The sequence below is a fragment of the Budorcas taxicolor genome, chromosome 8 (assembly GCF_023091745.1).
Source record: "Budorcas taxicolor isolate Tak-1 chromosome 8, Takin1.1, whole genome shotgun sequence".
In the NCBI taxonomy this organism is placed as follows: Eukaryota; Metazoa; Chordata; class Mammalia; order Artiodactyla; family Bovidae; genus Budorcas; species Budorcas taxicolor.
In genome coordinates, this window is record NC_068917.1 from 84,267,178 (window position 1) to 84,293,947 (window position 26,770).

Here is a 26,770-nt window from a genome sequence, read left to right on the forward strand (position 1 = left end):
GTCTAGAGGGAAGTGGGGGTTTTATTAGACCTTAGAAAAGTGAGGTGAGAAAATAATGGGAAGTGCTGTCTTTGTGGAATTCCGTGGTAAATGTCATGTATGCGGTCTCTACTGGGATTTCCTACCAGCACGGTTTGGGAAGGTGTGTATGTGAGTGGAGGCAGGAGGCAGAGGCGGAGTGCACACTTGGGGGCTGAAAGGTAAAGAGAGGATGGGGGAGAAACCAGTAATTTTAAAAATTTCTTTTAGAGAACAAAGTAGAGATTAAAATCCAGGTGTTCTTGCGAAGATTCTATTGCTATAGTATTGACTTTTAGAACTGTAAATTTGGGTTAGTTGACAAGGATTATCTGCGCCTAGGTAGGAATGGAGAAAAGTTAAATGTCGAGAATAGTGGAATTCATAGTAATTCTTTTAAAACCTTCATTTTAGAATAAATATTTTTTGGTTCCTACCAGATGCATCTTAAATTGAGTTCTTTTTTTCTTTTGTCAATAGTTTGAGTTCTGTTCTGTGCTAGAGGCTGGTCTAGGAACTGGTAGAGTGAATAAAACAGATACGTTAAGTTCTTGGATTTCACAAGTATTGTTTCTTCACAGATTAGTTTGTGTTATTTTTGAGCTATTAATATATAAAAACATCTTCCTCTTTTTGCCTTTAAATGGTAATGCCATTTTTACTTAGCCTGTATGACACTCAGGAATGTGAGTGACCTTGTAGTTGGGGTGGGTGAGTGCATGCATGTATGTGATCACACGTAACAGCCTTCTCTCTGATGGCATAGTAAACGCACAGGTTTTATCATCGGTTCGGAGACATGGCTCTAGTTTTATTGCATGCTCTATTTCTTGGTGCACGTTTGCAAGATTTATGTTTTAAAGAAGGAAATAAGAAAGTTGCTTCTTAGTTCTGTTAAACTTTCATGTGTTTACCTAAAATCAGATGGTTTCTTGATTATTTGTCTAGGCTAAATGACACTTTTTGGCATCTGCATCCTATAAAGAAAAAGATCTAATACAGCCATGGCAATGTTTTAAGATAAGCATCGTTTTTATCATTCACGGTGTATATGTACATTGTCATCACATTGTACATCTAAAAAAAAAAATTCATGGTGTACAAGCTAAAAAAAAATAAACGCAGTTTTGATCTGCCCTTAAATATAGAACTTTCATGAAAAACCCAAGGAAGGTAAGACTTCATCAGGCGCCAGAATGCAGTGTCTTTGGAGAAGCAGTGTAAACCTTGAGGTTTTACCAGAGTCAGGTCTCCAGTCTTGCCATGTTTCAGGCAGCCACTGCAAGTGCCCAGGTAACCCTGGTTTGGCTGGCTTTGGTCTGAACATTTGGGCTTAATATCTTGTAAGCTGAATGGCATCTTCACAGGCTGTGTGGTTTTGTCCTCAGCTTCTTCCAGACCAACTGGTCTTGCTTCTGGAGCATCTCTTGGAGCAGAAGACTGTGACTCCACGAACTCTGCAAAGCCTTAAGAGGACGTACCACCTCTCGGAGCAGGATGCTGAGGTAAGAAGAACACCCTCAGGGTTTAAACTGTGGGCTCTCACTGCTGGTGAAGGTTGATGGCCCCATTGGGTCCCAAACTGTTGAAACTGCTTCCCTGGTTGTGTGTGCTCCAGTAGGGGCCTCTGACCCTGGTCATTACACGGCATTTTTAAGTCCTGAGTTTTCCCCCCTTTCCTCTTAAATTGTTAAGACAGACGTAAGTCTCCTAAAGGAATGAGCGGATGAACGGAAGGTTTCTGAATTATGAACTTGGGTGCATCGTCGTGTGCATGACGGTGGCGCCGTCCTGTTGCATATTAAGGAAACTTGGCTCAGACGCGCCAGAGCTTCTTGGTTGCATTCAGTTAGAACAGGAAGGGAGCCATGTGTAAAGGAAATGAAAACTAAATCTTAACAGCCGTGGTTTGAAAAGCAAAATTGGATGCTTGTGGGAAAGCAATATGATGTGGTCCTTAATATCTTTTAGCTTATTATGAAGAATGCAATGTGAATCCTGAGTTCCAGGGTTTTTTTTTTAATACATAAAATAATAAATAATGTATTTAGTCATCTTAAGTAAAAAAACACACACACAGAAAAATTCTCTTATATAAAACTCTTAAAAAGCAAACATATTAGATTTCCGTTCGTTTGAGAATAAATGAACATTTGAAAGCTGTACAGTCCAGTATGGTGGCCATTAGCCCATGTAGCTGTTGGGCACTTGGCCTGTGGCTGTTGTGCTGAAATATGTGGGTTCTGGAGTCATAGTATAAAGAGAAGCAGAATGTCTCAGTAATTTCTCCTTATCGATTACAGTGTCAGAATGATATTTTGGACATGTTGGGTTAAATACAGTATTATTAAAATTATTTTCACAATTATGGAGTAAGTCAAGAAAAGCCTGCTCATTATTAGATTAAAAGGTAAGATCGGCATTTGTTATACATTTTAAAACCCTCACATAAATTCAGGAGTTAATTGAAAAACTCCAGAGGAAACATATGTAGCTTTTTACCCATCTCAGCACAGATCAAACACGCAACTGTTGCTGTTTATTTCAGCTCTTATATTTTTGTTTATAGGAGATTCCAAATGCCAGCCTGTTATTTTTAATTAGTGTTTAAAAGAGGTTTCTATTTATAGGCATGAGGTTATGCTTTAATCAGGACTGAATACCGCTGAAATGCCAGGCCCCAGTGACGGGCAGTGGGCAGACGAAGGCGGGAGGATCAAAGCAGGTGCCGGGCACCTGTCACTCCTCACCAGAAGCTGGGAAGTGGGAGGTCCTGTTTTCCCCCATTCCTGTTGGCATAAACATAAAGCACATTATGTCTTTAACTTACAGATCAACTTTGTTGCTATAGGTGACTTCTCAAACCTTTGAGAAACAGAACCAGGTTTATTTTGGCTGCTTGTTTTGGGTCTCAGACTGCACTGTGATGTCCAAAGCCAGAGCAGTCTCTTCAGGCTTGGCTCTTTGGTGTTGAGAGACTGGGGTCTGGGGGAGGCTTTGGTTGATTTAAGTAACTGGCCTGGTCCATGCATTTCACAGATCCTCGCTCTGCCAGGCACTAGGGATATAGCAGTGGCAAGGGTTCATCCTCAGCAGGCTGGGATTCTTTGGAAAAACAGCTCACGAGTAAATGAACAGGATAGTTTCATATAAGAGCTTCAAAGGAGGTTACAAGTGAAAGTGAGCTCAGTGTCTCTAGACAGACTTCAGGAAAGGCCACAAGAAAAGGTGACATTCAAGCCAGGACCTAAGGGCAAGAAGGAGTTGGCCGTACAGAGCCAGGGGGTCCAGGAGTGATTTCCATTCAGAGCTGGCAGCATGACATGTGCCAGGAGAGGGCTCAGCAAACTTCCTGTAAAGGAGCAGATTTTAATATTTCAGGCCGTGCTGTTAACAGCTGCCTTAGTATGTCAGCAAACAGAAGTGCCTGTGTTTCAGTAAAGTTGTTTATGGACCCTGAAACTTGAATTTCATATAATTAATTACCTCATCTCAAGATAATTCTTTTTGTTAGGTGTTCCTTTTTAAAGCTATTCTAAAACATCCACAGCACTCTTAGATGTGGGCTGGTTTGGCCTGCCCAATCCTGAGTTTGTTGACCCCTGCCCTGGGGCCAGTAGGATTGAGGTCAGGGGTGGATAGGGCCCGGATTAGGGCCTTAGGGCCCTGAGGCCTAACATACCACTGCCTTGCCCCCTTCCCAGGCCCTCTGAGGCCCTGGCATCTAGTCAGTTACACTGACAGCGTGTCTCACGGTGAGGTTTCCTTGAAATGTCACTCAGAACAAGGAAAGCAATAGGATATTGGCCAACCAGGGTGTTTTCTAGAAACTTCATTAGTTTAAGTGTGATTTACTGTGACACTGATTAGCAGGAATTTTGTTGACTAACCATCTGCCTTTATTTTAAGTGACAGGACATTTCATGGGAGAAAGAATTATTTGCTGGAAAATGAGGATTCTGACTTTATTCTTGGTGCTTCTCCTTGACCAAACATATAGTTCCCTTTCAGTTATTATCAGGACTTTCAAATATGTAATACATAGTGGTCATTCAAAATGCAGCTCAGATGCTGGATTGTGGCAGGTTGTGTGTCGAGCATCCTTATGGGAAATGGCTCCAAAGGTAACTTCCTGGCAAGGAACCGTGTGAGTTATGGAGCTGACACTCTTGTTCAGGGTGCTGCCACAGGCCCTGGGACCATGATGCTGAGTTAGGTGTCTGTGCAGAAGACTTCAGCCCAGGACGGCCGGGGTGGGGTTGGGGGGTGTCTGGCATAGAAGCAGGGAGTGCTCATGACAGCAGGGGTTTTCCTCACTTTTCCAGGAGGTAGGTAAAGCGCATCCCCTCTCCCACCACTCCTCGGACTAGCATTTCTCCTAAAAGCATAGATGTGAGGTCACTTTTTGAGAAGGTGAGCGTGCTCTTGCCATAGCTCATTTAATCCCCTGATTTCCCAATGCTGTGAAACTCTCTCCTTGGTGGAGCAGCATGTTCTTGCTGGACCAGACGTCTGGACTGTGCGAGAAGCCTGTGCACCAGGCCTTCCGTTCAGTAGTTGCTGTATCTTCTCGGCTGTCACGCCCACTTGTCCCTTCCCTCCCACCTTCTTTGTGTGGGTGGGCTGGTGCTGTCTCCCTGGGAAGTTTATTTTAATGACTGTCCTGGCGTAGCTCAGTATTTATGTTAGTTGTGTTGCTTCTGTGTTTCGGTTGTGTTCACAGAATGTCCAGTCTTGGTCAGGATTTCTGGGTGTGGCAGCCAGGCTGATGTTGTTTGCCAGCTGTTTGCTTGTCGCGGGCACACGTTTCCACGTTACGTGCGTCTTGTCCTCTTTGTGCTGCGTCACGTGGTGTGAGTACAAAGGTCTGCCCTGCAGGGAGGGACACGTGTGTTCAGCATCTTAAAAGGAAATGTGTATGAGGGCACACGTAATAAGCTGGGCACGGTGACGTGTGTCATCTTGGCCCATTCTCCGCCTTTCCTCGACACTCTTGTTGCTGCCATCTGAAAACTGGGGCATTGTTGGGGGAATGTTTGCATTCCTTAGCCTAGAAAGTAGTACTAGCTACAGGAGTAGTTACCATATTTTACCTCCTCAATCAAAGAAGCCTCTAGCCATATGCTGGGATGCTTTAAACTAGGTCAGAAAATGAACTGAAAGGGAAACTTAGTTCATAGAAATGCATTGTCTATAGTTTCTGAGCATATTGGTTCAAACAAAGAACCCATAAAGGTTTTTATTTTTATTTTTTTAACAAAAATCAAGCTTTTGTGGCTTTAAATGATTTTATTTTTGGCTGTGCTGGGTCTTGGTTGCTGCGGGGGGTTTCACTAGTTGCAGCGAGCGGGCGCTGCTCTCCAGCTGTGGCGTGCGGGCTTCTCTCTGCGGTGGCTTCTCATTGTGGGGCACGGACTCCAGGGTGCACAGGCTTCAGCAGTTGCAGCTCCCATGCTCTAGAGCACAGGCTTAATAGTTTGTGGCGCACAGGCTTACGGTTCTTCTCAGATCACGGATCAGATCCAGTCTCCTGCATTGGCAGGTGGATTCTCTACCACTGAGCCACCAGGGAAGCCCCATAAAGGCTTTAAAATATACAACTGATCCTTGAAACAAAAGGTATTTTCTAAGATCCCTTTTAAAATCATTTCCTGCCTGCTTTAGCAGGTCTGCTCAGCTGTGAAAATAGCCTTTCCATGTTAACAAGGTGAAGCTCCATGCACCTTGGCTCTGTGTGACCTTTGTCCCCAAGAGCCCCACAGCTGACCTTGAAGCAACTTTATTTCCATAGACTACAGTTCCGCACTTCAAAACTGGGGCACCCCTCGGGTGAGAAAATTTAGAAACAGCCACTCACTGTTTGATCTGGCTTGTATGGCAGTGGTGGGGTGTTAGAAAGTTCCCCCATGGTACCATGCTCAGCTTTGATATATCATTTAGTAGGCTGAGCCAGAAAATTAATTTTCTGGGAGAGGTCATTATCAGCACGAGGTCCTCCCATCGTTGTATTTGGGGAAGCACTGTTGCTTGAAAGGAAAAGGCCCCCTGGGTTAGGTTGTGGTGGGAAGGAATGAGCACTGTTTCTCCACCTGCCCCTGGCCCTAACCTGTGTTCAGTGGGGCTGCTTTCCCAGGTACATCTTAGCAACAAGCTGGATGTGGTCAAAGGCCCCCAGATGGCTGGAGGCCGCCTGCAAATCGCCCACCCTCCTGGGCCCCAATTTCCTAATCTGCACAGCAGTACCTGGACTAGTCTGCTGGCTGTCAGCCTTTTTGACCACAACTAACTGGCAAAAAAGGGCTTCCCAGAAATACTTTTATGTGTGCCATTATTTCCTGTTTCATTTTCTTTAAACACGTGCAGTGTGGTGCACAAATTGATCCTATGACCCACTAACTCCAATACTTTGGCCTCCTGATGCGAAGAGCCAACTCTTTGGAAAAGACTCTGATGCTGGGAAGGCGTAAGAAGAGGGCGGCAGGGGATGAGATGGTTAGATTGCATCACTGATTCAGTGGACATGAGTTTGAGCAAACTCTGGGAAATAATGGAGGACAGGGTTGCCTGTTGTTCTGCAGTCTGTGGGGTCACAAAGAATCGGACAGGACTGAGCGCCTGAACAGCAACAAATGAGTCGCCGCCCATAGGTAAGAAAATGAGAGACAAGACTTCTCAGATTCTTCACCAGCTTTCCTGCCTCCTCCCTGCAGACTTGTGACCAAGATTCCTGAGCCTCCGTCTCCTTAGGATTACAGTGGAGCCACAAATCCCTTCTTCGTGGGATTGTTAACAACATGAGAGGTTTTGAAGTCATGTAAGATTCACATCCTCTTGTGAAATGGTCAGGTTTTGTTGTTTCGCTCAAAAGTGAAGTTGCTCAATTGTGTCCGACTCTTTGCGATCCCATGGACTGTAGTCTACCAGGCTTCTCTGTCCATGGGATTCTCCAGGCAAGAATACTGGAGTGGGTTGTCATTTCCTTCTCCAGGGGATCTTCCTGACCCAGGGATCTAACCCAGGTCTCCTGCATTGCAGGCAGACACTTTACCCTCTGAGCCACCAGGGAAGCCCCTTGTTTAGCTCAAGCCACCTTTATATTGTCTCTCTAATCTGTCAGGACTGATGAGAAAGAGAAAGAAGTAGAATCTACCCCCCTATTAACCCCCGAGCAGCATCTGGTCACAGAATCCTTAACCTGGAGGCTTGTTGGCTTTTTCTGTGGTAGAGTGCTTAGTCACTCAGTCGTGTCTGACACTCTTTGCAACCCCATGGATTGTAGCCTGCCAGGCTCCTCTGTCCATGGAGGAGGCAGGAATTCTCCAGGCAGGAATATAGGAGTGGGTTGCCATGCCCTCCTCCAGGGGATCTTCCCAACCCAGGGATCGAACCCAGGTCTCTCACATTGCAGATAGATTCTTTACCATCTCAGCCACCAGGGATGCCTAAGAATACTGGAGTGGGTAGCCTATCCCTTCTGCAGGGGAACTTTCCAACCCAGGAGTCGAACCAGGATCTCCTGCATTGCAGATGGATTCTTTACCAGCTGAGCTATCTGGGGTTGGTGGAGGGGGTTACTCTAAACCACAGTTTCTCAGCCTTAGCATTACAGATGCGTTGGAGTGGATAATCCTCTGCTGGGGGATGTCCTGTGCATTATAAAATGTGTCACGTCTCCAGCCCTTTTTCCTGACATGCCAGTGGCAGTTCTCTTCCCTTCCTGTCCCACCCCTGTTTTGGAAATCAGAAATGTCTCCAGGAGTTGCCAGATATCAGCTGGGGGATACAGTGATCCTGGTTAAAGAACCATTGCTCTAAAGCAGCTGACCACAAAAGGCAGTTTTTTCCATCTCTTCCAGCGAAGTGCCTAACGATTACAACACAGAGTGGAATAGCTTGAAGTTGGTTAACTACGTTTAGGGGCTGCCCTGAGCCAACTGTATTCTCTCAAGGCTCCCAAGAATGTAACCTTGGAGGAGGTGAAAGCAGAGACGTCTCACATGGAAGACGAAGAAGGAATTGCAAACTAGTGTAGTAGCAAGTAAATGTGAAGAAGCAGGTTAGTGAGGGAGGGCAAACCTGCTTGACGGCTAGTGCCCAGAAAAAGCCAACCCAGCATCTGTCTGTCTACATTTTGCTCTTGAAAAGGACACTTTCAAGGTGGATTGCAAACAGAAAAACATCCAACCCTGTAGGCCTTTGTGCCACCACTGCCTTTCCTCTGGGGAAAGAGCCCTTGAAAACCATGTAAACTGGCCACCTCCCTTTGCAGGGAGGGCGTGGATGTTAATACTTCATCAGTAGGAGAACTCATTGTTTATTTTAAAATACTACAGCCTTTCTTTGAAGTCTACAGGTGGAAGGTATGATTGAAGGCCTACAAAAGTCTTGACAGCTCTGACGCCCATTTCTGAATTTCATTTGGACCAAAAGCATAGTTTCTGTGAACTGAAAACATTCCATGATCAACAGATCTCTGGAGACGCATACTAAAAGGGCAGAGAATAAACCCCAGTCCAAGTTCGATGCCTGAAACCGGGCACTCAAAGCCGGTACACTGGGATGACCCTGAGGGATTGGTTGGTGAGGGAGGTGGGATGGAGGTTCAGGATGGGGGACACATGTACACCCATGGCTGATTCAATGTATGCAAAACCCACCACGATATTGTTAAGTAATTAGCCTCCAATTAAAATATCTTTTTTAAAAAGGTTAGGTGGGTATCATGTGTTTAAAATCTAAGCCTGATGAGTAGCTGTGACTGCTCATTCCCTTTATGCTAAAATCCCTTCTGGTCACGGTGACCGGCTTCTACACAGTGTTTGGGGTCCATTCCCAACCATGCAGCTCAGCACTCCCCTTCTCCCCTGGTGGTTTTTCCATAGTATTCTGGCTCCAAAATAAAGAAAACATTGCTATTTTCTTCTCCTGACAGGAAGTTAAGAGGAAAGATTAGATGTGATCTCGGTGGGCTCTGTTGCCACTTCAGGGTGCTCAGCAGTTTATAGTTACTAAACTGCAGTGTGCGGAGTTTGGTGCCTCCTTCCCCTTTGGTCCACCTCGATGCGGAATCTAAGTACAAAAGCAGAGCCCAGCCTTGCTGACGTCAGCCCCATGATCGCGGCGGTATGTGAGGGCAGCCTACCGGGCTGGCGCCACGGCCCCTGTAGGACCACAGGGCAGTGCAAGGTCACCGAGGCCCCGGGTCTGGGAGTAGTGCCAGAGCGCTGGCCCCAGCCCCCTTGGTGGCTGCCTCTTCCTTCCCTCCTTCCTTTTTGGAGTCTGTGCTGGGGGCCTCCCCAGGTCACTGCCCAGCAGTGTCAGGAGGCAACCATCATGGAACAGAGCCCCAGGAGGCAGGTTCTCAGAGCGAACATATAAAAAGGAGACTGTTGTGGCGGGTCCGAATGGTGTGGTACAATCAGCCAAGTGGTTTCTGGGGTCAGATACAGAGGGCAGGTGGAATGAGCTTCTGGAAAGGCGGATTGACACCTGCCATAGCCAGCGTCTGGCTGTTCGTCACAGTTTCTTCCCAGGGACAAGGGGTCTGGCGCCTCGGCTCTTTGACACATCAGAGAGTCAAAGGCTGATGGATCTGAACTTTAAGACGTGAGCTAGAGGTACGGTGGCTTAATATTTTTTTAAAATGCTAGAGCAGTGCTGGTGAGGGGCATAGCTGTCCTTTTGACACAGCATTGTAATTTGTGGGTTTGGAGAGCTGGGCAAGATATGGGTGATAAAAGGGACTGGGGCGATTTTCCTTAGTTACTTTAGACATAGCGAGATTTTTAAACCATGGGCCTTTTATAATGTGCGAATAAACAAAGCTCTTATGTAATTCTTTAGTTATATTTGTGTATTTTTTGTTGTTGTTGTATTTGGCTTAATGAGACATTTAATGTTTTAGAACATGTCTTCAAAGTCAGGTAGATATATCTAGATATTTCTTCCTTGGAATTTTCTCTCTTATTCAGTTCGGTGCCTCTGGGATTTTTCCATGGAAGCCTTGTAACTGATCAGGTTTCAGTTGCTGTATACAGTGATAAAAGGATTTTTGAAAGCTGATCTAACATGATAGAGAACTTTGATGTTTGTTTGTTTGTTTGTTTGTTTAGATTAGTATTCCTCTCCTATTCCTGAGGCCAGAGCCTGCATTTTATTTACCTTGAGTTGTTAACTGCACTTTGTGGCTAATGAGATGTTGTTTAAAGAAAAAACGAGCCACTCCTGGCACAATCTGCCTAATTTTTCTGTCAGTTCAGTTCACTCAGTCGTGTCCGACTCTTTGTGACCCCGTGGACTGCAACATGCCAGGCCTCCCTGTTCATCACCAACTCCCAAAGCTTACTCAGACTCATGTCCATCGAGTCGGTGATGCCATCCAACCGTCTCATCCTTTGTTGTCCCCTTCTCCTCCCGCCTTCAATCTTTCCCAGCATCAGGGTCTTTTCAAATGAGTCAGTTCTTCACAACAGGTGGCCAAAGTATTGGAGCTTCAGCATCAGTCCTTCCAATGAATATTCAGGACTGATTTCCTTTAGAATGGACTAGTTGGATCTCCTTACAGTCCAAGGGACTCTCAAGAGTCTTCTCCAACACCACAGTTCAAAAGCACAGTTCTTCAGCACTGAGCTTTCTTTATAGTCCAACTCTCACATCCACACATGACCGCTGGAAAAACCATAGCTTTGATTAGATGGACCTCTGTTAAATAAACAGTTATAATCAGTCATAACATTTAGAATTCATCTATACATAAAAGAGGAAAAGGACATTTAAAGGAGGGTATTTAGCTATAGGTTAAGCCAGACTATTATTTTAAAAGTTCTTGGTCGTGTAATTCATTGCCATCGCTTCTCCCACTGTAGTTAGCGACAGGCCCTGCTGTATAGACATTTGAAGGTTTAGGAGGCATTGTCCACTCTTACTGTCTGTGTATGTCACCCACCCCCCAGTCTGTCCAGATGATCTCAGAGGCAGAGATGCACACATTTTCTGGGTTATAAATAGCATTGCCCTGATGCTCTTCTTTCCATAGCACCGCAAACCCAGCTCCTGTTCCTTTTGTCTTTAGCGGTGTTAAGAGTAAAATCAGTGTGTGGGATTTTAATGGTGTTCCTAGGTTCTTCATACCTGTGTCAGTAGTTTATATCCTTTTGCATTAGGTTTCGGTAGTGAAATCCACACCTCCAAAAAGCACAGTTTTCTGTGAGCGCTGCCGTTTTCTTTCACAGTTACAAACGGAGTTGTCATCCCGTGTAGCACGCCTTAAATGCCCTGTACCAGAGGGCTCACTGTTGCCACAGTGTCTTCCCAGATTGCTTTCCTTCCCTCTGATGCCTTTCCCAAACACGTCCCTTTGCTCTCTAGTTCCATGGTACACCAAGATTTGAAAGCTGGATTTCTCTGCTTTCAAGCTGTGGAACCTTCAGGCTGCAGGTAGAATGCACTCTTCCTCAAGCTTGTGGGAGCCTCCTGAGTGTGGTCTCTGAGCCTGCCCTGCAGGGAGGTGGCGCCTCATCCTGCAGGATTCCCTGGCAGTTTATGCCTCTTACAGGTGAATGTTTGTGCTGATAACTGAGAACAGAGAGAAAGCAATTGTATTGAATTCACATTGTTTTTAAAAAGTGAAAGCACCTCCATGGATGTGGTACGAAGGCATTTTTGGTTTCTCAGGGTATGAAATTTTATAAATCAGTTTTATGGGGTGTCACTGAACATGATTTTTTAAGCTACTTGGTCTGCGTGTTGCTGTGCAGCTTTGAACCATGTGGAATTGTGTTCCATCGACCAACTGATCGTGCCCGTCAGTGGGTAGAAGCAGATGCCCAGGCTGAGCGCATAGGAAGTCCGCAGGCAGTGGGGAGAGCAGCCCAGAGCCAGGCCTGCCCCTGGGCTCCACTGTCAGACACCAGGTAGTTGCCTCAGGTACCATTTCCTGAACCAGCCTTCCCCAGCTTGACTCTTGGGTTGTTTTTAATAGCAAATATTTTGAGAAATATCTGCCATTTGTCAGATATTAATGAGGAAAGGAGGTGCAATGTGTAATTTCCTAATTATCAAATTCCACATTGGAATGTTTCCATTTAGTATGCCATTTTGATAGGGAGGAAGCTCAGTGAGGAAAGGCTCACTGAGCTTTCCTGATAGCTCAGTAAAGAATCTGCCTGCAATGCAGGAGACCGCGATTTGATTCCTGGGTCGGGATGATTCACTGGAGAAGGGATAGGCTACCCACTCCAGTATTCTTAGGCTTCCCTTGTGGCTCAGCTGGTTAAGAATCTGCCTGCAATGCGGGAGACCTGGGTTCAGTCCCTGGGTTGGGAAGATCCCCTGGAGAAGGGAAAGGCTACCTACTCCAGTATTCTGGCCTGGAAAATTCCATGGACTGCAGAGTCCATGGGGTCGAAAGAATTGGACACGACTGAGTGACTTTCACTTTGACTTTGATAGGGAGGGAAGGCTCACTGTACCATACTTTAGGGTGGACTCATCATGGGCTCCTGAGTTCTACATTTTAGAGCCAGCTTTCTTGAGTAGTATTGATGACATTAAATGAAACAGTATATGCACAGGAGAAGGAAGAAAGGTTGGAACTTGCCTGAGAGACCATGTAAAACTTGATATTTGTCGTGACCTTTGACCCTCATTGTCACACTTCATGTGCATGTCAAGTGTGATGATCCCCATAGCAGATTTGGTAAAATCTGGTATTACTGGCTGTAACCACTTACCATAGAGCTGAGAGCTTTTGGGACTGACTCAGGCAAGGTTAGGAAAAAGAGCTGAGAGCCTGTGGTCTTAACTCAGAGCAGCGAGATGTACCAGCCTGGCTTTGTGGCGGCACACAGAGCAACTCTGCATTCCCTTTAGTTAAAACAGTGTTCAGATCATAGCCCTTTGAAAGTAAGGAGCTGCAAGGTGAGAGAGAGGGAAAGGGAAGCGTTGGGAATCTTAGTGTGACAGGCATACCCCAGACTGTGCCACATGAGAAAGAGACGTCCCAGACCATCACAGATGCGCCGGAACGGAATGCTGGAAAGGCTGTCTGTCCCGGAGCCGCTCTGGAAAGGTCTCCCCGTGCCCCCCGACTGCTGGTCATGCTTCCCTCAGCAGCAGTCAACCCACTTTAAAGTAATGATAAATCTAATTTAAGGACACAAATTGAAAAAGTAGATTTGTTTATTGCAGTGTTAGACTTATTAACTCACAAAAGCCATGAGCCTTGGTCTTTCTGTTTACAGATATAAAATGGAACTCAAAATGAGGTTTAATGTGCTGCCCAGATCATGTTCCCTAGACAGATTTTTTTCCCCCCCCCTTCAACAGTAAATTTTAGAATCAAAAGGACTGAAAAAGAGGAATGTTTCCTGTCATAAATAGGTTGGGTGGCATTCTTCAAAGCATTTTACAGCTTCCAACCCGTGCCTTATAATTTCAAAGTAGCTGAAAAGCAGTCTGAGTTTTTAAAATGGTACGTTCATTTAGAAACATTTATTAAGCAGATACTTATGTGCCAGGCATTGAGACAGGGCCCGGAGACGGTGCAGAAGCACTTAGGCCCTAGCTGTCACCAAGCTTGTGTTTTATTGTTGGTAAAGACAAACTGCTGAGTAAGGAAACAGCAGTTTCAAAGAGCTGGAGAAGCTGTGAGACCCAGCTCTGGGAGAGTGACCCACGCGTGGGGAAGCAGGTGGGTTTATGAGTTCCAGGCCCAAGAGGTGAGTTAAGGGGTGTGGCCATACCAGTTTCAGGTTGTTGGCTACCTCGGGTGTGCTGAGTGAGGCCGCAGCACTGTGGTCTGGTGTCACAGCAGGCGTCCTTGTTCTGGACCTGTGTCGACTTGTAGACCCTTGTAGCTTCTTGGTCAAAAGCTATTAATACACTTTGGGACTTTCTAGCAGACACTAGAAATGGACTTTCGGCATCATCAGGTGATTGAAAGACTAATGGAGCTGTAGTGTATCAATAGGAGGGAGTGTCCTACAGTCGTCGTTACATCAAAGTATAAGGACCGCACTAAGCTAGTGACGCTGGCAGTGACACCTGGAGAATAAGGAAAAACGGAAAATGATATATCTGTGTTGTTTATATGTGCTAAGTTACCGGCTTATAATTCTTAATATTCAAAAATAAAGCAAGGGAAGCAGCCAGGTACAGGAGCCACAGATGTTTTTTCAAGCGTGGCTGTGAGATGCGCCAAAACAAACTGTAGCCCCGGGCTTGTGGTGACAGAAGATAGGCCGATTTTCTGCTGCTGACCTTGGCCGTGTCGTCAGTGGCGTCGTGGCTACCAGAACCAAGTTGAGGGGTGTTGGCCAAGCTGTTGGAACTGAGCTGTTCTGTCTCACCCCTCAGCATGTCTGCTCAGCCTCTGGTGCCATTCATTCTTCAGTCACAGTAACTCTTCTGTGTGAGACACAGGTTTCCAGACTCCATTCCAACGAACCAGCCTCCCACCCCCAACCAAAGGAGCTGAGTGTTTAAGATGTTTTCTACCTGACTGATTTAAACCACTTGAAGAACTCACTTATATTTTTCCTCCTTGATCTATGTGTATATATACTGGAGTTCCAAATCACATTATTAGAAGAATTATGTTTAAGGAATGTCTGAAAACTACTTTGGGAAATTAGTCCATTAGATAGTAAGTAGCCTGTAGGGGAGCATTCTCATAAGAATTTTTATTTCTTTGAAATGGCTTGTTAAAATTGAAGACCAAAAAAAAAATAAAAGGTATAAAAGAGCATTGAGAATTGTAAAGTGTTGATGAACACAGGGCCTAGGGTATGTAGTGGATTGCAGACAGAAGCATCTGCTCAGTGTGGGAGACCGGGGCTGGGCTGGTTCCGGGGATTATTCTGCCTAAAATTGGCATTTCCTCAGTGTCCAGTCCCCCACCCACCCACGCCTGGCACCTTGCGTTCACACTTGGCTGTAGGCTGAGAGGTGCTCTGTTTCCCAGGGAAGCCAGAGCAGGTTTCTTGTGCAGAGGAGTTCAGCTCACAGAGGAAAGAAAAGCCCCACAGTCAAGAACACCCTAGATTCCCTGGCAGGACGGGCTGACACTGGCCAGAGCCGGCTCACAAAGGCCTCCTGGCTCTGTTCTGTGGTGTCATGCTGGTGGATTGGGGGCGGGGGCGGGTGTTAAACATTGACCAGCATGGGTGTCCTTTGCAGATCAGGGGTCAGCAGCCTTGAGCCTGCAGGTCCAGCCCACTGCTTGTTTTTGAAAATAAAAGTTTATCTGAAGATAGCAATGCCCTCTGATTTACATATTGTCTGTGGCTACTCCTGTGATACAGGGCAAATGGACTGAGAGAGAAGCCATAGACGCTTACTGTGACCCTTGACAGAAAAAAATTGGCAACCCCTGTTCTAGAGTTTAATAGCAGTTAGTTCTGGATGCATTAAAACTTTTAGAGTTTGGGGAGAGGCAGGCAGGTGGGGAGTTATCTTTCAGTAGTTTTTCTTTCCTTTTCTAGGAGGGAGCCCCAGCATGTCCTAATCAAGGCCATGGTTCTATCACAGAGGTGCCCAATGGGTCCTGGGACTTGTCCCTGAATCATGGTTTGACCGTACAAAGCAGGTGCCGGAAATCAGAGGAGCCAGCCAGAAGTTGTTCGGCTAGCCTCTTGGGTAGCGATAACGTCCTTGAAATGGTAGAAATGCCATGCAACTCAGGCTGGTGCTGGGGCCAGGCTATCTTTGCAAACAGTTTGCAAAGTCCCCAGACGTCTGGCCCCTGGGTGTACTTCCCAGGGGTGGCCTGAGAAGTGCCTGCTGCCCCAGGCTTGAGGACCCTCCCTGCAGGCTTCCTCCCTCCCCTGGCCGCTCCAGCTGGTGTCCCACTGTCCCGAGTCCAGGCTCGTCTTCCTGCTGCTGCGTGGTTCCACCCCTCTCCCCACCCCACCTCCCGACCCCACCCCAGTCCTTCCCTCCTCACTGCCCACCTGACAGGCACCTTGCTCTTATGGTTTCCAGCAGGTAACAAACTTTTCCTTGGAGCTGATACTCTCAGGTTTTTATGAATTCAGTAAATAGAACTTTTGAAGTAAAAACGAAAGCTAGAAACATGCTGCTCCTATGAAGAGGACAAGCAATGACTGGGAGAGTCGCTGTCCTAATGCTTACTGCGGCGACCTGGGTGGGCTCCCACAGCAGCCCACAAGCAGAGGCTGTTCTCTCCCCCCCGCCCTGGGAGACGCCTCTGTGGATCAGGACCCGAGGTCATGAAACCACTTCAGCAGGTCACCAACCAGAGAGAAGAACAACAGAAACTATCAGTAGTTGCTGTAGTGAGGGAAACTGTTAAGAAAGAAACGTTTGTTTCTGTGTGTGTGTATACACATGTATGCATATCCTGTGCAGACAGTGATTTGGATCTCTGGCCCACATGTCTGCTCACGTCTCTCAGGCGGCTCGGGCCTGTTAGCACAGAAATGCTTCAGAGTGTTATGGGACCGGCAGCATGGCCCTGGGCGGTGGGCACACTCCTGTCCTGGTACTAGCTAGCAGGATTTGGGCTGAGCCAGCCACTGTCTGCACTGAAGACTCTGGAGCTCCTGGGAAGACTCTGGAGCTCCTGGAACAGGGGTCCCCCAGCCCTGCTCTTCACCACCACGGGCAGTTCCACCTCTTCCCACTCCTGAAATATCCCTTTTCTGATTTTCTCAGGTTTCTTATTCTTTTTCCTGACCCGATTCCCCCCTCCCTCACCCTTGCCTGTTTCCTTTGGTAGCCTGACAGCGTTGCTGGAATTCAGGCTAAGATGTTGGCTGGCTCAAGGCTTTCAGGTGATTCCTGACTTTATGAATCTGAGTCACAGTTGAAAAAGTCATTGAAAGTTTTTTATCTCTCTTGAGACATTGTGGTATTATGTGAATATTTAAAGTGTAAGTATTGATCGGTTTTGGTGTATGTATCTACCCATTGAATGCCGATGCTGAATGAACAGTCCAGAAGCCACAGATACTGTGGCTGGGACACATGTGTCTACAGTGTTCACTTTTCATCTCACCCAGGAAGCACGAGGTGACCACTGCCCCCACTGATGAATAAATTAATTAGAAAATAAAGAGCAGGTATACAGAGTGGATAGTTTCGTTCATAGAGCCCTGCCTCTGCCTCCGAATTCTCCACTGCTCCCCAGCGCTGAGAACTTCAGAGGAGCTGGGTACAAGTATGTGAGGACCTCTGTCAGGGGTTTCTTTGAGCTTCCCAGTGATCTGGAGAAAGGAAGATAGTCCATGAGTGCCCACTGTGGAAATGCTGCTGGGAGAAATGGAGACAAATGTCAGCCTGCTGCCACATTTTCAGGATAACCCCCGTTCCAAGTGGTGACGTTTCCTTGCAAATTTTGGGTCCTTGGCTAAAAGATAGAGATTTTCTTTGTTTCTTAAAGAAATACAAAGAGGAGTAAAAACCCTGTCCACAAGAGAGAAATATTTGTTGGGCCCTCAGCCTCACACAGCATCTCTGTGATGTCTTTTAAACATCCTGTCATTGAAATTTTGCAATGTATTTAATTCTGTTGTAATGAAAAGGCTTGTTGTTTTTCCTGCTCTTTGTAGGGTGGGGAAAGGGGTTGGTCTGTACTTCCTGGATGTCATGGTAGCTTTCAGGGGTCAGAAGACTAGATCTCTTATTAATCTTGACAATACACTGGTTTTTAACAGGAAGAGAAGTGGAAACACTGACTTCATATTGGTTGTGGAGGCCTCTCTCACTCAGCCGAGCTCCTTAATCCTCTTCCAGTCATAATGGACTTACCCTACTAAGAAATAAACCCTAATTTGTGTTTTGTTGTTTCTTTATGTGTAAATAAGATAAAGGAGAGCAGAGGGTGGGGCGGGGTGGAGAAGTGAAGGCCAGTAATAAATACCTCCATTCTCAAAATGAGATCTAACAAAATATAACGTCCCCAACTTTTGGAATGATCAGCAACTGTCCTCATCAAAGGCTTGGTGCACAGGCCTGTCTTTAGCTCACGTTGGAGCTGACAGACTTCCCTTATATTTGACTCTGCTAAGAGCTGGGACAGCTGTCCCCACGTGCAATTGTGAGAAGTAAGGCTCTTTTTCAAGGCCCCAGAGCAGGAGGTCCAGTGCCCTGGCTCTCACGCTGCATGGTGGCCCTCCCACCAGGCCTTCTCCTTTCCCAGAGCTTATGAACAAAGAACATGGCATTTCCGGTGCTGTGTGGATGCGACTCAGGTGGTACCTGAGGCATCTAGGTTTCACTGAGTTGGAAACCAGAGAAATGGACCAAGGGACCCTTTTGGTTCTGTCCTGTACTTGAACCAAAACACAAGAGCGGGATCTGATTGTTCTGGGAGCTTCCTCTGATTGGTGCAGTCTGGGCTCTAGTCAGTGGTTCTTCTGCTTAGAATATCTTAGTTGCTTCCCTTTCCTTTTATGCTGTCCCTTTCTGTTTTGCCGTAGAGGAAAGAACAGTTTGTTGAAGGTGGAAAGATTCCCAAGAGCTGTCCAGCCCAACCTGCTTCCCCTTTGTTGTGGTGATCCGAGGCTATTAGCTCATTTCCGTGCGCCTCCGAAATTCCTTTGTGGATGTAAAAAGTTGGTTGGCATCCTGTTCTTAGAAGTTCAAAGGGCCTGGTTGCCTGTAAGCAGAGGGCACCACCGTGGGTCTCAGAGTGCACTGTAGCCTAGGGGAAGGATTCTTTCCAAAAAATGTTTCTTTGCTTCGTTCCTAATTGTTTGTGTGTAAATCTATTTATAGTAGATTAAAGGAGAGATCCGGCCATCAGTGCATAATGATATAATTTACAGGGGCCCCCACCAAAATGTTGAAATGGCTTACATTTTACTATTGCCACAAATGGATTGCTATAAAAGGTCTTCCTCTTTCAAAGGCAGTAAAAACAAAGAGTGATGGAAGGAGGCTTTTTTATTTTTTAAATGCGTGTAATCACTTCCGTGTATAGCTAATGTTGAACCAAGAATGGAATATAAAGCGGTGGACTGCTCGCTGGGCATAACTGAGAGGGCTTCAATGCAGTAGACAACGGCCCGGGACTGTATTTAGGTAGAGTCTCGGCGTAAAGAGTGTGTCTGAAGTGGCCCAGAGAGGAAGAGGTGGGGGGGGAGGGGCAAGACTGCCTCTTATCAGCAGAGGCAGCCAGTGCTGGGATCAGACTCCCATATAGTCTGTAGGGTTTGGGGGAGGGCTTCCTGACGAATTCCTGCTGGTGAATCTTTTATCACGCATCTTCACTGAAAGGGACACACATGTAGCTTGTCTATTTTCCGTAGGTTGTGCAGCAAAACATGAAGCCGGAGCTGCCTGCGTCAGGGTGGTCTGCTCTGCTCTCCCCTCCAGCAGATACCCCAAGCTCCTCAGAAGGCGCTCTCTGCCTCTTAGGAATGTGGAGAGCAGTGTCTTCTTCCTTTTACTGTGTGTATTGTTACAATCAGCAGCACTGAACCAAATCACTTATTGCAGGAAATCAAGTAGTTGTGGTTTATGAAGGAAACCTTCATGGACAGCATCCTGCAGGGCAGAGCACCAGCCTCCCTGGCTGGGGGTGTGCGTTTAATTTCCCAATTACGTTTTGCATTTATCTACTGTATGGCAAAATTGTATTTTAAAACATCAGAACACCTAAGTGAAACATGCACTTTCTTCCCCTAAAGTTGACTGGCAGCCCTCTTAACAAAGAGCGTGGTTCCTTTCTTTGTAAAAGACATTAAAATGAAATTTTAAAGTCTCAACAGTGTTAAGAGAGTAACTTCTTCTAATAGGAAAAGTTGTCCATCATTAAACTTACAGGGCCAAGGAAACCTACCAGTTTGTTGCTTATGGGATTTTCTCTCTTTTTTTAAGGTTCGCCATCGCTGGTGTGAACTCATTGTTAAGCACAAATACACAAAAGCGTACAGAGACGTGGAGAGGTTCCTTCAGGAGGATCAGGTAAGTTTCATTTTTCAGCAGATGGGGATTCTTTAAACGCTGTTCCTGACTATGCAGTATGCTTAACATGGGGGCCCAGTTTGTTGCCTTCTCTACTTAAAAAACAAGTGCTTCAATACTTTGCAACGATTCTGAAGAGTTGGTAGGAGCATACCTACCCAACTTTTGAGCTTTTTTCTTCTCGGTATCTCTTTAGAAGCTCCCCTGGTTTGATGGAGCTGTGGCCCACTGCCGTTAACCAAATAAAAGCATGGGCAGACCTCATTACATCTTTGAACCCCAGGTTCGTTAAGTTGGGATTGTGGCCCAGGGATGCGATGGTGCGTATCTGTGCCTTTGTATGTCTGGGGATGAGACTGGGACAGCCCTGCCTGGCTGGGACAGTCTGGTCTGTGTCTGCACGTGCCATACCGGGTGGACCCCTGTGCTGAGCTGCCTTCCTGTGAGGACTTTCCTCACGGTTCACCAAGGAAAGCAGTCACGTTGCAAGGAGCCCATGAACCTGTTTGAAGATGATTTCTTTGCCACCTCTGCTGGGCTGCAGTGTGGGGGGTCAGCATCTTCCCCCCAGCTTGCTGGGCCATGGTGGTGCCTGTGGCATGGCTCTCATCGGCTGCGGCTCGCTCCCTTGGCATGGCCAGTGGATGCCTCTGAGTGTGCTTTCTGCAGAGCGCTGCGGGCTGATAGAATGGAGCCATGTTTCTGCTGGGGTGGAGAGTTGGGGCAGTGCAAACAAAGGCTCTTTTGAGAGGACAGAGTACAGGGGCCAGCCAGCAAGTAAGGGCTCGTTATTCCCACAAAGAAAAAGACATGACTTTGTACCAGAAGAAATGTCACATTTGCACAGTGAAGCAAGAGGTGTTTGGAAACATGGAGGGACAAAATTTAAGAGTGACTTAGAGTCTGTTCTGAAAACCAGAACTGACTGCACTGTGTTTGGAACCATGATCTCTGCCAGTAAGGGTTGCCATCAGCTTTTTCAGAAAGAAATTTTTGAGCTCCTCACCACCAGGTTTTCGTTTCAGCACTGTCGTTGGAAGTTCTTGCTCCAGCAGAACATAGTCATAGCATAACTAAGCTTAGAACAAGAGAGAAGGCGGATCCAAAGAGATCTTTTTGGTCTTTCAGAACATAACCAACTGTTTTTAAAAACTGTAGGAAAAACACAGATGTGATGTTCGCAGCATTGTTTTTGAGACAGAAGAGCCAGTGTGTGCCCGTGGAAGGAGAGCTGGTGGGCTGGGCTGGACGGCAGGCATCTTCCAGGGTGGCCTGAGGTTCTCCCCACCCGTGTGACAGGAGGTCTTCATTTCCCAGCTGTGCTAGGAGGGAGGCAGGTCCATGTCTGAGTCACACACACACAGCACTCAGGTCTCCTCGCAACTGCAGGGGTTCCCATAGGGTCAGTTGTCATGAGAGCCTCCCTGTCCCCGTCACTTGGAGAAGTGTTCCCTCTGTCCTCAGTTCAGCCACCAGGGTTGATGGAAGTGATAGCCGAGAATTCCTTGGGTGAGTTTCAGTAAGGAGAAGGGTATCGGAAACTGCAGTTGCCTGAAGCCCGCTGTTCAGCTGCCTGTCTTTTCTAGGGCCTTTGTAACTTCCAGCCTCGCATGTGTGTGTGAAGCAAACAGACTGTGCACTCGAGCGCATGGGGACACATGCTTCCTTTTCCTTACGCTCTCTGGCCTCTGTGCCTCCCACAGGCCATGGGCATCTACCTCTACGGGGAGCTGATGCTGAGTGAGGATCCACGGCAACAGCATCTCGCCCGCAGGTGCTTTGAGCTGAGCAGGGAGCAGATGGACAGATCCTCAGCCGCGGTGGTGGCTGAGATGTTATTTTAAAGAGGTGATTCTCTCTCTCTTTCCCCTTTTTCCATTCTTCGGCTCTAGCTGAGAGTCCTCCTAGGAGCCAAGTAAGTCAGCCAAATGGTGAGCCGAGAGCCCTGGCAGCTTCAGTCCTGGGCTCCCGCCCTGAGGGGTATGTGGCGCCTCGTCTGGCCGAGCGGCCATGAAAGCCCGTGCCGTCCACCCTCGCAGAACAGCCCTTTCCCCCGCACTGTTTGGGCCGCTTCGGGTTTTGTTATTCGGGGGAACAGGAGTCACAGGAGAACATCTTGAGTAGGTTAGAAGGTGAAGGCTAATGTGGGGGTGTGCTGCCGGGCTACCCCGCCTTCTGAGCTGCGAGGAGGCGTGTGGGAACTTGAGGTCCCTCGGGTTGTCCCCATCTTGCAGGAGAGGCTGGCAGGCCCTCCTGCCCTCCGCCGGGTGCCTCTCCATGCAGCGTGTCCGCAGTGGGCTACCTCGTGTTGGAGCAGAGTCGGAATGGGAGTCCTAAATGATTTAACCTGCTTCCTCTGTTAATTGTGCTTGAAATTGACCTGTTAGATCTACATTCTAGTAGTTTTAATGGAATTTATGCATTCTAAATGTAATTTAGCAATGATTCACAGGTTTTATGTAAAACTGTGAAATTAAAAGTATTTTTTTTCTTTACCACTATCATTTATCTTGACTCTCCAGGTTTCTTCAAGGTTTACATGATAACAGGGCATGTCTGATTTTGTGTCTTTTTTTTTTTTTAAACTTCAGATTTCATTCTTCATGTTGTATAAATTTTCTATAATTTTAATGGATATTTAATATATTATGTAGATATTGTTGGACATTTAATTTATTTCTAATGTTTTGCTCTTATAAAAAACCATTTCTGTCTAATACGTTTAACTGCCTTATTTATCTGAGAGAACTCTTACTACTGAAGAGGTTCTTCCAGGAGAGTTGAAGAGCTGTGTTGGCCAGGAAGGGAAGTACTGGGAATAGTTGCCCTGACCGTGCGTCTCGTAGCGAAGCGGCTCTGTGCGGGCTTCCCCACCGCTCCTGTCGGGCAGCTTCCGAGCCTATTCAGAGACAGCCGAGTTTGAAAAACAGCAGTTACACAGTTACGTGTTGCCAGCCTCACACAGTGATCAGTACAAATCATATTTCTCTTTAGGTTTGTCACTTCACAGAGAGTTTGTGTTTATTGAAGTGTGTGAAACTGCAGTGGTGCAGACTGTGCCTTTGATGTTCCCTGTGCTCCAAGTGGGGGAAAACCACCGCGGGCTGTGCAGCTGTGGTGATTCTTCATTGTGCTTTTTTGCCCCAAGCAGGCAGAGGAGTAGTCTGGTCAGGAGAGCACCCCCACACACTCCTGGATGAACGCAGGGGCCACTCACATGCCCTCTGCCCCCTCCCTGCCTGCTCGGTGAAGGACCGTGATGGGGCTGCCCCCTGAGCTGCACCCTCCAGCAGCTGGGAATCCATCCCACCACTTGAGGATCCCCACAGACATCCCCAGCATTTAGAACCTGTGCCCCAAGGGGTGATGGGCTGGGAGACTGAGCGTGGCAGCCCCAGACCCGCTGGTTGGTGCATTTTTCATTTCATCTCCCAAACCTGCGCTGGCCTTTGTGTGGCCGTCTGTGGGTCCTTTGATTTTTAAAAATGATACCCCTAAGATGCCGAGTAAACGACACCAAGCGGAAGGAAAACCCACTTGGTAGTGTAGCAGGCCTGGAGGTGGTGTCGTCGCCTTGTGTCTGAGGAAGCTGGTGCGTGCGATGTGGGCGGCACCGCCGCCCCCGAGTGCTCTGGCTGCTTGGGTTCCTGGCATGCTGATTTGTGACTTAAGATTAAAATCACATTGCCAGGGATTACCACGCAACCACGACCCTGACTGCTGCTCCCGAAGCCGTAGTTGCGCTCTCTGCAGTTCGGGGACAGATGCACCTCGTAGCTCCTCTCTGCAAGCAGAAGAAGCCGACAGCCTGGGAAGATGCTCACCGGCCCTTTCCTTATGCCCCGCGACGACCTCTCTGACGAGGTGCAGAGCTTAGCTGATTGGTGAACAGTGACTGGTTTCCGCTTTGTTCACAGTGGCTAAGTTCTGCACCTGAAGAGAAGGTGAGATGGGGCCAGTTAAGGTGGAGCTGCTGGGGCAGAGGCCGCTGCTGAGCGGTCAGCTCGGGGCCAAGCAGGATTCTGGAGGATAAGGGCCCGCCTGGCCCCAAGGATGCACTTTGTCCTGTTATGAATGCAAACATTCCCAAAGTCTAAAGAAATATAAATCCACTAAGTAAGCATCTGTCTGAAAGTTCAAATGTATTGAAAGCTGCAAAGTTATTAATTTTAAAAATCTAAAAGCAAATGGATCATAGAAGTCAAGTAAGACTATGTCAGCAGTAGATGATGTGTGAGTAGAGCCTGGCGCTTTCAAAGGAGACGTCCTCTTGTGATTTCCGAGCACGGTGAACTCTCTCTTGTATTTGCAGTCCAGGTCTGTGTCTTCTGCAGCGCCAGTGGAACGAGGCCGAGCGAGCTCCCAGCCGAGGCGCTGCTTCTCCGGGCTGTCAGTTGGACCCGCCCTCCGGTGCCTACTGAGCTGATATCAGTTCTCATTTTACACACTGGCTCAGTTCAGCAGGAACAGGAGTCGAGCCCTAGAGCAAAGCCTTCCTGTTTGTAAGTGCCCAGAGGCCTGGGAGCTGAGACTGCAGCTGCGTGAGGACCGGCCTGAGCGCCCGCAGCACAGCTGACCGGCAGCGGTGGTGGCCCCTCTGTATGTGTCCTGTGTGTGGGTGTCGGTACAGTCAGAGTTCTGTTGATACAAGAGAAATGAGCTTCCACCCGAAAAGGCAGAATGCCATTAGCGCCATGCGTGTGACGTGGGCAGCGCCCACCTCTGTCATGGTGTACTGTGGCCAGAAAGCAGGCGGAGTGACTGTGGGTCTGAAACAGGCCACCTCTCTAGAATCTGTCCTGTGAATGAAGCCCAAGTTACAGCCACGGCTTTCACAGCCGTGCGAGAGCGAAGCAAATGGCACATGGTGCAGCTGTAAAGCCCATTCTCGGGGCTGTGAGATGCGCCCTGGTCTCTCCCTGTTCTCCGTCCATGGTCCTCTTTCCAAAGCTGAAAGCAAAGGTTACTTGTTTACAAGAATTCCTCCGTTGTGACCCGGCAGTAAACTTTATTGCTGTTTCCTTTGCAGGAAAGATCACAGCGAGAATCTTTTTCATGCATCTGCTCGTAGCCCCGGTGGGCCCAGGCTTGCATGGACCCTGGACATCAAAGGAAGAGCGATGGGGCTGCTGCAGCCAGCAGTCAGTGGCCGCCTGCGCCTTGTGGGGTGACCTCCCCAAAGGGCCTCACCGCAGAGCTGGTGTCAAGAGGCGCACCCTCATCAGCAGTCTCCATGGGGCCGTGTGACGCCTTCGTGCCCATCCTGGATGAACCACCTCAAGATCCTGAATGTTAATTGAGTCTCCCCTTTGAGTTCAAGTCAGTTCTTCCATCCAAACACAGAAGGTCCCTGAGGCACATGGGAAAACCCACTGCACCTCCTCCACCCATCCCTCAGCGTGTGGATCTGCATTTTTGCATTCCCAGAAAGCCAGAGCTTGTCTGCCAGGCCCAAGGAGCTGCTGCTGCCTACCTCTGCAGAATTACGTTAATTGATATGTCCGTTATTTAGATTTTCCAAAGTTTTAGTAGCTTTTGGTAGAAGTGCAGGATAAGATTCTTTAAGATTTGTTGATAATGTAATGGATTCATGGTTTTTTTTTCTTCCTGTTTACTTCTGAATTTAATACTTTAAAAAACAGAGAGAAAATGGTGTAGTATCCACATTCTTGTCTCCTTCGTTTCTCACCTCCATGGTTCCTCTAGTGTTCAAAGTGGTGCTGATATTCTGGGGGAGGGGGAGGCGTGTGCCTCCTGCACAGGATAAAAGCACCATCGGGCACCATGGGAACCTGGGGTAATGGTGCTTCTCTTTCCCACAAATGTTTGAAGTTAAGAATAGAAACTAAGCTTCCCAGGATTGCCCAAAGGGAAGGGTGGCCTTAAAACACCCCAGAAGCCACACTGGTTGGCGCCGGCACATGATGGTGGCGTGAGGCTCAGCTGAGCGGGAGTGGACCCACCCGCCTGCACCAGTGGCGCCTCGAGCTAGCCTGGGGGCGATGGGCAGCTCAACACAGCCCTTCATTAGAAGCTCCTGACTTTCAGAATTGTGTTACAGTGACTATCATTTTAGAAAGTTCCCTGGGGGTGGGTCTTCGCTCTTACGTGTGCTTCGCATATGTTGCTTCTGTGTGCTTTGTTTACCATGTTGATGTAATAAAAATCTGATTTTTAAATATGGATAAGTGTCACAATGCTGTTATTTGTGAAAACGTGAATTAAATGACTCTCCCCTTGGTTGGTATGTGTCGGCCCTCTGAGAGGCAAAGCAGCAAGCCCGGGGCACAGCCGGGTCTGGCTGCAGTCAACCAATCAGCCTGGTGGTCTGGTCTTGTTTGCCACATCTTTGTCTTCTTTAGAAACCACTGAGGCACAGCTGAGCTGCCACGTGAGTAGTTTTGCACCAGACAATGGGTCCCCTTGCCCTGTGGTCCACTGCCCTGTGCTGGTTCTGAGCACAGGTGCGGCCAGCAGGAGGGGCCCTCAGACCCGTGCCGAGTGCCAGCCTTGCCACCCATGGCTGTGGGTAGTTTGCCTCTGCACCTGTGGGCACAGGCCTTTGGCGGTGGGGGGCCCTCCAGCCCCACTGGTGTTCCTGTCTTCTGAGCTCCTGGGGTGATTGTCCAAGTTCCCCCCAACACCTCCTGAGAGCCCAGAGCCTGGCTGCGACTGCTGGGCTCCAGAGCGGCCACCAATCAGCAAGGAAACAGGTTGTGGAACTAACACTCTGCATTCTTACATGGTTCATGTTGTGAAAATAGTTCCCTGTGGTAATGGGCAGGTCCTAGGACTGAGGCTGCTTTATCAGCAGGACCCGAGC

At 47.7% G+C, this 26,770-nt stretch overlaps 1 protein-coding gene across 1 annotated transcript in view; it reads left to right on the forward strand.

Annotated features, from left to right (window-relative positions):
• AOPEP (aminopeptidase O (putative)) overlaps positions 1 to 26,129 on the forward strand; it is a 415,716-nt gene extending 389,587 nt beyond the window's left edge. Inside the window, exons 14-17 of the mRNA XM_052644727.1 lie at positions 1,407 to 1,523; positions 19,861 to 19,947; positions 21,651 to 21,795; positions 24,977 to 26,129. Coding sequence (XP_052500687.1) covers positions 1,407 to 1,523; positions 19,861 to 19,947; positions 21,651 to 21,791 — 345 coding nt within the window. The 3' untranslated portion in view covers positions 21,792 to 21,795; positions 24,977 to 26,129. The remainder of the gene's footprint in view (positions 1 to 1,406; positions 1,524 to 19,860; positions 19,948 to 21,650; positions 21,796 to 24,976) is intronic.
• Positions 26,130 to 26,770: the final 641 nt, after the last annotated feature.